The 15593-nt window shown below is 34.0% G+C and overlaps 1 protein-coding gene across 1 annotated transcript in view; it reads right to left on the bottom strand.

Moving 5' to 3' along the window:
- Positions 1–15593, bottom strand: part of CDC14A (cell division cycle 14A) — a 55009-nt gene that overhangs the window by 3248 nt on the left and 36168 nt on the right. The window contains 8 exon segments of the mRNA XM_085231402.1: positions 5021–5081; positions 5083–5340; positions 6206–6334; positions 7434–7481; positions 8036–8148; positions 9468–9624; positions 11425–11563; positions 14304–14534. Of these exon segments, the coding sequence (XP_085087528.1) occupies positions 5021–5081; positions 5083–5340; positions 6206–6334; positions 7434–7481; positions 8036–8148; positions 9468–9624; positions 11425–11563; positions 14304–14534 (1136 nt within the window).

The raw sequence follows: 15593 nt of genomic DNA, 5'->3' as shown, positions 1-15593 counted from the left end.
GAGCACTATCAAGCTTGGCATTTTATACCCAAGCTTCTGATATTTAAATAAACTAAGAATTAGGTGATTTCCCTGTAGTTAATGATACCTTTCTAATGAGGTTCATGTCGAAGCAACTGCTTAGATTATTATCACTTTCCTTGCTCAGTAAGAGACACTGAAAGCCTTTTGGAAAAGAAAATAAATCACAGATCCATCTAGGTGTGAAAACTGTACTCATATGCATTTAAATTCAGGACTAAGTCATCTGAAAACTAACATCTGAAATGCAACAATCCTATATCACTTATGTCTATCTATCAGGAAACGAACACACTCTCTTACAGCAAATAAAATTCTAATGTTATGTAGTAATATTTTTAGGATAAAAGCCTCTACTTACAAGTAATTTAAGTCTTTTTGAATGATCCAAAGCGTTATTGCAACAGGAGTGGTATAGAAGACAAGAATTAGCAAAAACAAAACAAAACAAAAAAAAAACAACACTCCTTAAGATCCACTAAAATAAAGGATCTACATATTCTCCTGAAATGATCCTTTCAGTCTACTAGATTTACAGATCAGTAAGATAAGCTACTGTCTGTAGCACCTATCATGCAAAATGTCTTATACCCCGCTAGATTCCCTAATGTTGAGAAAGCCTCTTCTACAAGTATCAAGATCACATACATAAACTTTAGAATACTGTAATGCTTCTCAATTTTTTATTTTTTTTTTTTTTGAGATTTTTACATCTTGCCAGTTTCCATGGCAGCTATAGAAGCAAAATGTGACTCATCTTAAGACTACCCAGATACATACTCTTTGGTAAAAAATAAAAAAAAATACAAGGAGTGATAAAGGAGTGATATTTTGTTTTTACAATAGTTATAAATCCAAAGAAATAATCTTATTGCTGTACCTTAGACATGGTTATACTCAATAAGAGTTTCTGCAATTTATAATTGTGAAGTCAAAGCATCCTACTAGTTAAGTTTGCAAATAAAGTATTCTACTTGGGTAGACTGGCAAATTGTCTATCCTATGAAATCAAGTTTTTCACCTAATTCATCAGCATATAATATGATGTAATGAAATGGATTCACTTCCAGGCTTACTCCGATGAAAGAACAAAAGCCATCAGGGAACAAAAACATGGCTGACAACAAGTGGAAGAGACAGGAATGGTTATTTTTGTTTGTTTTAACTAGAATATGGAATAGGAGTAGTAATAAATGGGTGGTAAAATTTTACATGACAAAAAAAGAGAAAATAAGAGTATTAAAAATGTTTTCTTCCATACTAGAAGAAAGAATTATGTACTTGCATCACCTAAAATGAAGTTCCTTCTTCTCTCACTAATGAAACTGAAGAGCATTGATTAGAAATGAACACTTACTGTCCTAACCATCTTAAAATGCTCCTCCACCACTGGTTGTATAATAGCTAACAAACTACTGAAGAGAAATAAAGACGATAAGGTGATTTTCTAAAATAAGAACACCTGTGCAATTACAGATGGTTAGCTTGACATCTGACTCTGGTAAGTGAATTCTACTCATAAAAAAAGCACAGGAATATAACTTAGCATTCAAGAGTTCCTTGATAAGTTAAATGAATAAACATAGCTTTTGATGTATGTAGTAGACTTCTGTCAAGTGCATTACCTTTTATTCTCCAATTAGAAAAAAGTCCAACATAATAAAAACACACTGCATCAATACTAAGGTCTGGCTAACAAGACTCCAAGTAAATTCAGCATCTAAAGCAGTGAAGTGGGAATCATTAAAAAAAATCTATTTTTAACAGGATTCTGCAAGATCAGGTACTAAGGCTTGATGTTACTTTGTTTTGTCCATGAGTCTAAGACCACTGATGAGTACCACCACAGGCAAAATATTACTTCAACCACTGACATCCAAAGATGACAAAAATCTTTCATGATTGGCAAATGGGTTCCAATAAGGAATGGGGAAAAAAAAATAAAAAAGATGATACTTTTATTCAGTTAAATACAGTTTTACAAAGAAAAAAAAAAGAACAAGGAATTCAGGACATTAAATAGTAAGAGTCAATATCTTGTTTATGCAAGGACTTGCCACCCTAACGAATTTCCAATACAGTATGGTTGAAGCTTTTAATTTATAACCAGGATGCCACTAGGTAAGTAGGTTTCAGCATGTGAAAACTGAGTGCTGCCTCTACATATTAGAGAAAATCACCAAAAAATAGTACAGGATTCTAAAATGATCAAAATGATGTTTGAACCAGAGTCATACATGCAAAGAGTTCAACTTACTAAAAGACAACAAAGCTAAGATAAAATGTCTTCATGACAGTTAAATAAGGAAATACAGGAATGTAACAGTACATAATAAAAATCTATACCAAGTTTCAAATGAAATGTGAAAATGTTTGAAGTGTGACTATATTCAACCAGTCAGACCAACTATCAAGAAAAAATGATATTGTCTTCAAAATAAACCAGTGTCAAGAAGGACAAGTGTTAGACAGTTATAGACTCACTACCAAAAAAACAAGTACAAAGAGATTAGAAGATAGTTAAGTTTCTAAGATATAGTACTTCTAAAGATCTAGCTCTTAGAGCAACTATGTCTGCTGTTCTTGTAATGGTTTGTATTATCATTTGGTACTCCTGTAACTAACTTTGGAGCTATTATGAACAATGACATCTTATTTTTCACAACATTACAGTTATAAATCAACACTTCCCCTTAGGGCTCTCCATGTAGTTTTATGTATTTATGCATAACATACAGCTCTAACTACAATTTGGATAAAACAATTGCTGCTAGTAGCGCATTTACACAAAATACAACAGAAAAGAATGGGAATGGACTGACTTTCCAAATAATTACTGCTCAAATATATTTAAAAGAAACAATATTGAAGGTGAGAAACCCAAAAAAGGAGATGCTTTGCCACTTCAATGTTCAGTTCAGATTAGTGAATGCTCTCTACCTTTATTTGCATATTGAATTTTGTTCCAGTATAATCAGCTGGAGCCTCTGTCAATCCTCTTCTGAGAACTGAATGCTCTAAAATAGGAAATTGATCACCTAAAACAGCTGACTTCCCAAAATCATCAGAATTTATGATAGAGAGGTAAAGTTCTATCCTAGATAAAACATCACCAATTTGCTAAACAGCTTCTAACCTTCTCATCTCTGCTTGGAAGTATTCAACCAATTCATCAAGTTCAACCAAAACAGTTCTGTTTTTTCAGAACCAGTTTGATTTCTAAGTTGGTTTATACATTCACCTTGAAACAAATCTCATTTATATAGTTTGCTTCATAAGTTCCCATATAACAGGTGAAAACAGTGCCCTATTAAAAAGGTAAAACAATTTTGTATAATTTAAAGGATGTGGTAATACTCAAGAAGTCCCTAGCCAATAAGCTAATGCTGATGTTTAAAGTATGGTTCAAATTCAAATTTAAATTCAATATAGAACACTTAGTGATCTTATGATCATGGAACATTAACATTTCTTTGCAGAGAAGCTGTAGTGGATGTAGTGGATGCACATCCTAGCACAGCAACTCTATTGCTTTTCCAGTGCAAACATACATCAAAACTATAATACAGAACGAACATCTAAGAGGTATTGAGTGCCCTCCCTCACAGTAACTTCATTTTCAATATACTTTTTATACTAGCTAGTTTTCAGTCCCAAATGCAAAGTAATTCTACAACAGAATAATGTAAATGAATGAAATTTATACTCCCAAGCTACAAATGTGAATTCTGAACACTAAGTGGTGCCATATACAAACTGTTAATGAGCGGATAGATCTCACACCTCTTTGGAAAAAAGGTAACAACCTATGACTGACCTTTTGTGCTGAAATTGCATGCAATGTATATATAGCCTGTTATAAGACAGGGGACTCGCCACACCAAAAACCAGTAATAGGAATAACACTATCACTTTTCCTCTACCAAAAACAGATAATGTATCAGTAGTGATGAAACAGAAAAGGTGCAATATTCTGAAATTTTTATATGAAGGTCATTTTATTTCCCTTGGCTGAAAAATATGAAGTGTGAGTAGTAAACGGGTGCAGAGGGGTTCAATTAATTCTAGACAATGCATTCTATTAAGAACACTGCAGTAACTTTTATAATTAGTAGGATGTCAAATCTCAAATCTTTGAAGGCCAGATATGTGATTTTTAAAAATGTCTTTCCCCCTAAAATTGATAATCTGCAGGTACGCTTATTTCTGATTTCAAAACTGAACTGTTTCTAGTCTCTTCTCTCTGCAACTTGTAAAGAGCACTAATTTATTCATCCATCTTCTTTCTGCATACTCCTTCACACAGAAAAAAGGGGCACAAAATAAGCTCAAGGCAGTAAAGTTGACAGGATATAAAAGCTAATTCTGAGCAACCTGATCTATCTGTAGATGTTACTGTTCACTGCAGGGAGTTGAACTAAATGACGTTTAAAGTTTTCTTCCAACTCAAACAGTCCTATGATTCTGTAAAATGGTGAGACCATTGGAAATGTACTGACATAAAATGCTTTTCCTTTATTGTTAGAAAAGAACTTGGGTATCATGTCAAGAACGCTTATCTTTTAAGTGAGTCCTATCTTTCAGAATGTAGCGTCTTCCATTTAGTATGATATATGCAAAACTTTATTTAAATCTACTACTTCATGAAGATTAAAATACATAATAAACTTTATCCATAATAATGTTATGATCTGAAATGAAAATCTAAAGAAAATAAAGATCCATAAAAAGATATCGTGAAAGGTATTACTTTGAGTTTAGGGCTGAACTACTTTTCGTGAAATCTCTGTGATCCAGATGCTCAAGAGAAGCAGAAAGAAGCAGTTGAAATGACAGTTAATTAAAAAAGGTAACAGACAAGTTGCTGTTAAGAAATATTAAAGGAAGTCAGAAAATCATGCCAGTTTGAGATTTCTTTTTGCAACAGCTTCACTCAGAGAATCAAGAAAGATAAGAATTGGTCAGATGCCTGAAACGGTTGTTGTGACTGCCAACTTACAGGAATTGATCGACTCTGGTATTGTGCTGGAAGAGCTGTAAGGCCCATAAAGGAGACTTGATGCATACTCATCTGTCACGGTGCTGTGAAAACTGGTTTGGCTGCTCAGGTTGTTGCCATTATTGCTGCTTCTGTTGTACAAGTTGTTGTTCAGTTCATGGTTATTTCTGCGAGGCAGCTGCAAGCTGCCATTCAAGTGGCTGGAGATTTGGCTTACAGAAAAACCTGTCCTAGAGGACAGTGATGTCATTTTGCTCTCATCATCTGAAGCAGCATACAGGTTCCCTAGAGAACTGGCTAATCTGGAGTTTATAGAAACGCTGAATGGAAAACACATGTGGGGAAAAAATACAGAGAATATATGTACAAAGACATACAAAAAATAGCAGATAATTCATAAGTCACTAGGTGAATAATATGTGCACACATTTCAGAATGCTCCATAACTTCATCTTCTCACTCTTGAATAACAAACAACAGAATTCTTTGACAGGAGTTCCCAAACATTTTTTACTCAGGCGTTAGTACTGCCAGTTTTCATCTCTGTCAAATCATGTGTGCATGCAGGAGATTGTGTTAAAGCCACAGGCAATAGCTGACCTAGTCTGAAGTATTTTGTCTACATTTAAGCTTAGGAACGCCTCATTTCTTAAACTAGTGACATGATACAAGTCTTCAATCAGCCAATAAGAAAAATAATAAAATTTGAGAATAAAAATAGGGTGTCCAGAAATACCTCTTTGATTAAGTTAGCTGTTTTAAATAAAATATTCGTGCCCAGAAGCTATGAAAAATGCATCATCCTAAATTTTAATTAACATACATAACTACCTCATACAAGAATATGAATGGAACTAAATGGCAATTAATCAAAGGTTCATAAAAATAATTCAGTTATTACTTAGCATTCTTCTGAGATTAGTAATATACAGATTTAGAGGAATATTTGCAAAGCTTCTATTAAGCAACATAATACTGTTTCTAAATGGATGCAATTATCTCTTACCACTAGTAATTTTCATTAATCTCTTTAAGTGTAGGTAACCAAAATTTGGCTAGCAGAACAGCAAATCATGTTGCGAGTAAATCAAAGCCTTCTTAGAAGTTCTCCATAGACTGCATATGTACTGAAATTCATTGTAGTAGTCAATAACTATTTGTATCAAAATAAGAAAAAAAAATAACCTTTTAAGATTTGAGCCTGAGGATGAAGTAATTCTGCTTATTCTTTCTCCAGATGATGAGTTAACTGTCATGATTTTTGAGGCCTTCAACGGAGATATGGATCCTTCCGTGCTGCCTGAAGTATTCAGTCTAAAAGTAGCAGAGTTTTAGTAAGAAACAAGATTATGATTGAAATAGACATCTCAAACACATAGCTACTCAATATATAGACTAATATGTTCAAAAACTAAGTTGTATGTACTAACAACTCAACTGCAGAAGATTTGCTAGTGTCAAGGAACATTTTTCCTAATGACTCCCTCCCAAGTTTTCCACCTTCTGAATTATATCACAGAGTTATATGCTACTTCTCATCTTGATATTTTGTGTCAGACCTAAAGTGACAAAGAATAATTTTGATGCTTACAAAGATAGTAAAAAGAAAACAGAAAATGTAGCTTTCAAGAGAAGAGCATCAAATTCTCCTGGTGACAGCAGAGTTTTTATTAAGTTATATGAAATGTATAGATGGATGGGGCTTTGAGCAATCTGGTCTAGAAGGAGGTGTCTCTGCCTATAGCAGGGGGGTTTGAAATAGATGATTCTTAAAGGTCCCTTCCAATCCAAACCATTCTATGACCTCAAAAATCCAGGCTGGAATAGAATTGAAGGTAATGTGTTCTTTTTCATATTAATGCTTTACAGTGACAATTATTTTGTTTTTCATATCATATTTTAAATGCAATGGTAAGGGATTAAACTATCAAAAGGAAGTGAAACAAAAAACAATCATCAGGTATCTCTTGTAAAAAAAAAAAGTATTCTATGCACTAAGCTGTATCTCTATCTCATCTACAAAGAAAAACTTGATACATAGGCAATAATTAACTGATTTAGGCTTTTAAGATAAGTATTTATTTTTACAGGAATAAAGTGGTCACGAATTAACTATCTATCCTTCACTATACAACTGTATAGATATTAGAAAATATGACTGGGGAAACCACTTGTGTATGCTAGTTATCAAGGACAATTCAAGGTGTCTCTGAAGTAAAACTGTACTCCTGTCTGTTAATTTTTTTTCTGTTTCCAGTTGTTTAAAAAGTTTGTTCCCTGACATTTCTCAGAAATTTGAAACTGCTGATCACCTGATATAATATGCATAACCAAGAACACTGAAAATAGAAGACTGGAGTGGTAAACACTTAGAATTATAATTTAATACAATAGGTAAGATCTTGAAGTTAACCTGAAAGGTTGTGATATGGACCTGGTGTGCAGTTTCATTTCTTGCAGCCTAAAGAAACCAAAGAAGCAGTCTTAGGAATCAAAGAATAACTTTATTTAAGGTCTAATTGCAAGTTTCATATGGGTTTTAAAGTATGAAACTAATAAGAGTTAAAAATTGATGATTATTTGAAGTTATAAGGTTTAAACAATTGCAGGTTTAATTCTAAAGTTTACATTTTTACAGATCTTGAAAGATTCAAAATTTATATAAAGAATAAAGGTAAATAATTACATAAATTAAAGAACATTTTTGTTAGGAATATAAGTTTTAAAACGCTAGATAGACAGAAATCTGAAGGTTTCAAAATATTTTTCTGCTTTATCTTCTATGATTAAATGGTAAGTAGTTAATCAGAACAGGACGACAAAAAAAAAAAAAAAACAGCAAAAGAATATATAAATAAAACAAATCTGCAACTAATATACACATGCATGGATATTTCCACCACAGAAGTGGCACAACTAGTATAACTGCTTAAACAAAACTGTGTGCTTTCTGTAAAGATCTGATAGCAAACTATGAATGTAAAATTGCAAATCACTTCAGAATTACACAATTACCTCAGAGCTCCAGTTGTAGAACATGGCCGTCTCCGACTCTTTAAGGCGTGAAGCTTATCTCCCTGTGTCAGGCCATCCTTGGTTTCCACACCTTCTTTGTCTTCAAAATCATACTGGTAAAAAAAAGAAGTATGCAAGAAAAAAAAAAAAAAAAGTCTTAGGAGCAAAATAGTTTCCAAGTACTAAATATCCCCTTCACAAAAGGCTTATCTACCACCTTGTGCATTGACGGGGCATAACTCCATCTTTGCACGGTTCTAGTGAATAAAATGTATTTGTGCAGCACCACATGTTCACAGAGGCCTTTTGCAGACTCTAAGCTCAGAATCAGTTCAGGATGCTTGAATCAAATGCCAGTTTAAATGTAGCATTCAGAATGTTAGCAGCTTTAATATTATACCTGTAAAAACCTGAAAATCATATTACAAAGAAAGTTACAGTAGAAAAAAAGCTCTGAATTCATGCCGTGAATCTGTACATAAACTGCTATGTTGGATTCAGTAAAGTTGGAATAGCTCAGATCCAAAACCATTGTTTTTACCTATCCACATAGGATATGTGCCAGCAGTTTTCATTAGGCAAGGAAGATCATCTCAGTGCAGTGTTATATTCTCCCATTGACAATCCAGATACTTAACTTTACAGATTCTAAGCCACAAATTGAACTTCAAAAAGGGCAATAGTTATCAGTATAAAATAATCCTCTATTATATGATCCACTGTAAAACCTGAATATCTTGAATGCATTTCTGTAAAGGTACCATTTGAATATGTCCATTGTTTTCCTGGTCTTATACATCATATATAAAAGCTCTTTAGTTAATACAGAGCTAAGACAGATTAACCAAATGAATTTTAAGCTTCTCTAACTCACTTCTCACTGCTGTAGGAAGCTACAGTTTGAAGTTTTTACTGGCTAAGAAACAGAACTATGTTCACTGTAGCTCTCAATCCACGCTTCTCCTTAAAATATATAATTATCAAATTCTTACTGTAAGTGTACACATAACAGCAGTAATCTACAATACTGCAGTAAAAGAATGGGCATCTGTACACTCACATGTTATCAGCTAGAAACTCAGAATAAACAGATTTCCAGTTGGAAAAATGATTTTTTTTTTCCCCCTATTCTCAAAATAAATAACTACAACAACAACAACAACAACAAAAACTGAAAACCATAGAGGGCAGATTTGAAATCATGCACACCTTCTTGAAGTGTAATTAGTGGCCCATACACTCACTTCACAAAAAACTTCTAAATATAATCCAAACTTTTTCCTATATGTTTTGAGAAAATTTGAGATCTCATAATCATCACATTTTAAAAAGAAAATAATAACAAGTCCAACAGCAACAAAAAACTTAAGATGTTCTAGTTATTACAATCATCTCCATCTCTGCTTGCTTGAAACTTCTTATGAATCCTTACCTCCCCATACTGATCCAAGTCTTGCACTTTATTCAAGCTGTCATTGATCGACATATCATTCAAACCACAGAGAACTCTGTTAATGTTTCCATCAACTACTCGTTGTTTCTGTTTCGATTGTATGAGATCTCCCTCCAGCCATAATATTGCTTGCTTCCTTTTGGATTCAAAGCATATTATTAATATCAATAAATTTGCACACAAACAATATGAAATTATGCTACTGCTACTGCAAGAAGACATTTTCCCTGGAAAGTTTACCTTAATCAGTAGCCTGTGCCAATTATTCAAGCTTGCATAACAAAAAATGGGAAAGGTAAATACTTTCAGAGGTTTCGCTATATCCTAAGAAAACATGAAGTGGAGGTGATGGAGAAAACGGCACCACTTAATCCACCTAACAGTAGTAGCCTAGAATGCATGCTTGAACTTGAATACTTTGGAAATCTTTAAGATTAATTATATTCACAATAGCTAAGTCATGTGATACATTCTTACCCGAGAGATGTGTCAAAAAAAAAAAAAAAAAAAAAGGAAAAAATAAAAAACACCTTTTCAAGAGACATGTGTGAAGGCACTTTTGTAAGACTTCTGTTAGATGCAACATTGTAGTCCCAAGGCCAAGACATTTTACATTAGACTGCTAAAACTGATGTTAACTCCTTCCTCTTCATTCCCATTTTGACACTACCGGTGAAATAACTTGAATTTTGTCTGAATATCAAAAATAGATAACTGTTGCCACGAGGATAATAAATTCACAACCTTTACTACAGCTCTTCACTACAAAAATAAATATGAATGAAAAAAATCTGAAAGATCTCTGCCTATCTACCAAATCAAACTGAGTATTTAAAGGCCACTACATAAAAGACATGGGTCCTGTTTTTCTCATCTCTCAAGTGAATAGTACTTGATAATCCTCCATTTAATATCTTTATCTCAATTTTGCTCATTTGTGAATCATCCAAAGCAGAGAGCCCTTGTGGTTTGTGATTCACAGTATTTTCAACAATGGGTGGCCTCCTCTCAAATAAAGGAGCACCCATTCCAGAGTAGAAAGCAAACAGGAATCTTAATTCATGCTCCATTTCTCTTATGAATTTTAGTAACACTTCTTTCTCTCATAACCTATGCATTTTAGATACAAGATCAGATAATGATTTACTATATTTACATAGTATTATTTACTCACAACAATGAAAATGCCATCAGCTAAATATCAGCAAGATACCAACTCAAATTAGCATGAATGTCATAGAAGTACACAATGTAAAAGCCACTATGAAATTAAAACAAATAAACATCAACATCAATAAAGACAGCATAATTTTGCCCATTATTTCCAGTTAGAATCACTCGGGATCAAATTTTGAATCTCTCATTCTAAATATCTGTAACCTGTTTTCAAAATGAAGGATAACGCCAATTTTAAGAAGAAAGCACATTAAAGCCATACATTTGTGCTTTGCTAACAGCTATTAGCTCCAAGTAAAAAATGTTTCATACGTTATGCTAGAAAACTGACAGAGACTATAAACTCTCCGGCACATACTTATTTAATCCCTAGTTACAGGAAAGAAAAGTAACACCAGTTTTTACTATGGTAATTTCAAGTGTCATCATAGGCTTAAAGTGTATCCTTCCTACATTAACATTTTAATAAATGTTTACTCTTAATGTTGTAGCAACATACAAATTGATACTGCCAAACATTTGGCTTTATCTTTCAAATCCCTTATAACAAAAACATACAGAGTCTTGACACCTCTGTCCCTGAAGCCAACAAAATGTACAGTACTGCAGAGAAGATGATTGCTACCTATTATGTTTATCTCAATCTCAACTAACTTAAAATATATTATGAAGGGCAGTAATGTACAACTCAAGTAGGCAGAAAGATCTGTAAGTATGTAGAAAAGCAGTTGATTCCTAGTAGCAAATGACATGCACATACTCTTCCAAGAAGTGTTGTTGAGGTCCTATAATAGAGCCTGGTCGACATATTCTTATCCAAGCAATGGCTTCAGCATGTGTGAACCTGTAGTGTTTCATTATGTAACAGGCAATCAGTGTTCCTGTTCTTCCCAGGCCAGCTAAAGAAACACACATATTATCATTCACATACAAAGTTGTAAGCATTTCCTAATTATCAAATTCAATTACAAGATAAGACGACTTTTGAAATGTTATGTAACCTTAATATTTGAAGAAACAATTTCTGATTTGATATTCTGTTTACCACACTATAGGATTTCAGTGTTGTACTTACACAACTTAATATATCATATTTTTAAAAAAAATGAATACCTTTAAGAAAACATGCAACTGGTAATTCTGTTGTGCACTTCTACCTCAAACTTTTTTTTAAGGGTTGATATTTAAGAAATCTGTGACCAAGCTGGAACTTGTTCTTACAAGACCACAAATAAAACAAAATGAAAGTACTCTTACACAAAGGCCAACATTAATACTTTAAAAATTAAGAATCAAACACATGAAAATGACATGTACATATCACAACAGTTAGCAGAAAACATCTTCTCAGCTAGTGGGATTTTCTTTCTGAATAAGATTTGTTGTGATATCAGCCTATAAAAACTATTTACTACTAACCACAGAATGATTGAGGTTGGAAGGAGCCTTTGGGTCCATCTGTTCCAATCCCCTGCTCAAGCAGGGTCACCCAGGGTTGCTCAGGTTCACATGCAGACAACTTTTGAAGAAGATCTCCAAGATAGGAGACTCCACAACCTCTCTGGATAGCTTGTGCCAATTTTTAGTCACTTGCATAGCAAAGAAGTGATTCCTGATGTTCAGAGGAAACCTCTTGCTTTCCAGGTTGTGCCCATTTCCTCTTTTCCTGACAAAGGACCCCACTGTGCCTGGGTCTGTCCCCTTCACATATTTATAGACTTGGATAAGAAAGATCTCCTCCTAAGCCTCCTCCCTTCCATGCTTACTAGTTACAATGCTGTCTTTATAGGAGAGATGCCCTGTTCCCTTCATCATCTTAATCACCTTCTGCTGGACTTTTCCTTGGAAGCCCATTATCTGCCTTGTTCTGAGGAGTCCAGAACAGGATGCAGTACTCCAGGTGTATCCTCACTAATGCTGAGGAATGTACCCAGTGATACTTGGCCTAATGCAGCCAAGGATATTGCTAGCCTTCTGGATGGCAAGGGGACATCACTGACATGTTCAACTTGGAGCCCACCAGGATGCCTAGATCCTTTTCTGCAGAGCTGCTTTTCAGCCAGGTGATCCCCAGCACATACTGGTGCCTGGGAACGTTCCTCTCCTGCATTTCTTCTTGAAATGATCTATCTGTATAAACAGCAATGCATGTTGACTAGCATATAATATATGTCAGTAGCTTAAGAAATTCAGCCCACGCTCCAAAACTATAAACTAATCCTGGTTTTAAGAAAGGGGTAGGAGAAAGGGTAGAAGGCAAAATTAGCCTTCACTATTAGACAAATCTTTAACTATAAAATAATAATTTATCTCTTTTTAACTCTCTGTCTTAACTGTTGGTTAAGTATCTACACATTTATACCCTATTTCCCCAAGTGTTTTTATTTGTGGTTTGGTGGTATGGCAGTAGAGGTTGAACCTTCCCATCAATGTTCCATTTTCAGTTAGTTATTACTTATATATCAGTAACTATTTATATCAGAGATCTAACAAGCTAACTATCTTTACTGACAATTTTACACAGAACTAAAAGTTTTTTACATTTAACCAATAACTAAATATTGCTGCAACTTTTGGGAGAGTTAAGATGATTCAGACTAAAGGATTAAGGTTAGAAGCTTATAATTAGGGAGATTCTGAGGCTATCAATGTCCACAGTGGAAGCTGTGCTTAGAATAATTCTACAGTAAGAATACAAGAAATCTACAGATAGTACATCAGCTGCGAGCATGTTTATTTATAAGGGCTTAAAAAAATTTAAAAAGTGAATTTTCTCAGGGGCAGAGGTTGAGGTTTATGTAGTCAGGTGAAAGATCAAAAATACTTCAGATTAGCAAGTGCACATATAAGTCACCAGAAAAGTATACTGCCGTCTTTCAGCAACTAAGCCTGGAGATTGACAGGCTATCCCCATAACTTATACTTCAAGTCAATTAGCAGATGTTTGTCTTATTAATGCCAGAATTTTGGGGTTCCAGCCAACTAACAACTTGTTGGCAAATTAACTTGTTTACCCTGATACACATGCTTAGTGTTCATGGAAATAAAATACAGACAAATAGCACTATTCTTGTTTCAGATCAGCAAGACATTTGTCTCTATAATGAACTTAGACAATTCTTTAAACATAAATCAAGCTGAACTCTTCAGAGCCTTTGTTGATCCTTCTTGACTAAGCATGTTCTGTATATTTCCTAGATGATATGCTGACATAGACTAGTTTGAAATACTAGGATCACAATAGCAACTTTCTCCACAGAAAAATGTAGAACAGTCCCAAAAGTACAAAGAAAACCTTTCAGTTTTTAGCATTTCCTAGCCCGTTAGTATAATGCTAACTGTGAAAGCAAAATGCAAAAGAGAAGTCTGTAAGAACTAAAACTCATGTCTGCAAGTGACACTAAGCAAAAAAAGAAGAAAAAAAAAAGAATAGAATGTCAGGTTTTTTAAGTAGAGTGGGATGAAAGAGCTCAATATGCACATTAAAATATTTGTTATATATTTAGTCCAGTTATAAAGTAATATTACTTTCAAAGAAAGTTTTCACCTTTTAGTGTTTGCTTTTTTTTTCCTACAATAAACTACACACATTAATACTTATCTTGAACTTCAATCTGAGGAATAAATAAGTGCACATACCTTTACAATGTACAGCAATAGCACCATTAGCATTTTCACAGATATTCAGGAACCTCTGAACTATACTGTCACTTGGTGTGCTTCCGTCTATGAAGAACAGGTCATAATGCTCAAAACCAGCATCGGTAAAGCGTTTTGCCTCATAAATTTTTTTGTTTAGTCTTACAATTGATGTGACATTATGTTTCCTGAAATAGGGAAAGTAGGCTTCAGGTGCATGAAGAGGATAGCCTGTAAAAAAAAAAAAAAGAAAGAAAAAGCAAAATGTGCGGGAACAATCATTTTACGAGGATGAGACTCAATGCCCTGATAATAAAAATCCTTCCAAAAATTCTGTGAAAAGTGTAAGAAAACATTCTTGTACTGAAGATGCTCTATAGTTTTATTTGGAATAATACAGAAACAGGTTGATATTGAAAGAGTTCACAAAATACTCCTGAAAACTACTATGCATTAAAAGAGAATCAGAAAAAACAATTAGAGCACAGTATTTCTGAAGCACTATAATCTTTTTTAGCACACAACCCTCTACTTCTAGAGATCTGAAGACATTAGAGAGCTAAGGACATAAATCAATTCAGCATTTCAGAAGAGCTGTTTATCTGTAGAAAAGCTGTAGATCACAAGAATAAAACATGCTTTAAGAGGAAATACTATTTATGATGGAAATAGATCGTGACCTACATTATAGACAAGAGCAACAGTCAAAGTTGTGCAAGAAATATTTGTACTATACTTAATTAACAACTTCTTTACTTCCAAGTTGCCAAGTATGTTCTCTTTCCAACTCTTTCTTGATAAGCTTCCAATAAACTATACTTTTAAAGAAATTTTAGCTCCCAGCTCATACAATTTTCTTTCAGATTCCTAAATAGTTTACAGTTACTTTCCTGCATATCAACTATACTCAAAAATTAAATTGTGATGTCTGCACACATTTATGAATTTAACATTTTGAAATAAGTACGAGGGCTGCTCTGAAAATAAAGCCTCCTGTTATATTGGCCTGTGATGTCAGAGGCAGATGCTGGTGGTATGGCAGTGGAGACTGAACCTTCCCACCAATATTCTATTATATTTTGTTGCTGTGTGACAGATGGCAGCAGAGGGACACTGACAAAATGGTGTCTGACATGGAAGTGAATATGAAGCAAGGGTGTGTGAATCCACAGACATTCATCAACACTTGCTGAACATTTATGAAAATCAAACAGTGGGCATCAGCACAGTAAAGTGGTGGTTGGTGCATTTCAGTAGTGGTGACAAAGGGCCAACTCCAGTGGTGCAGAT

Source organism: Meleagris gallopavo, chromosome 10 (genome assembly GCF_905368555.1).
Source record: "Meleagris gallopavo chromosome 10, MGAL_WU_HG_1.1, whole genome shotgun sequence".
NCBI lineage: Eukaryota > Metazoa > Chordata > Aves > Galliformes > Phasianidae > Meleagris > Meleagris gallopavo.
The sequence above is the reverse complement of the archived record's forward strand: the minus strand, read 5'-3'. Positions and strand labels throughout refer to the sequence as shown.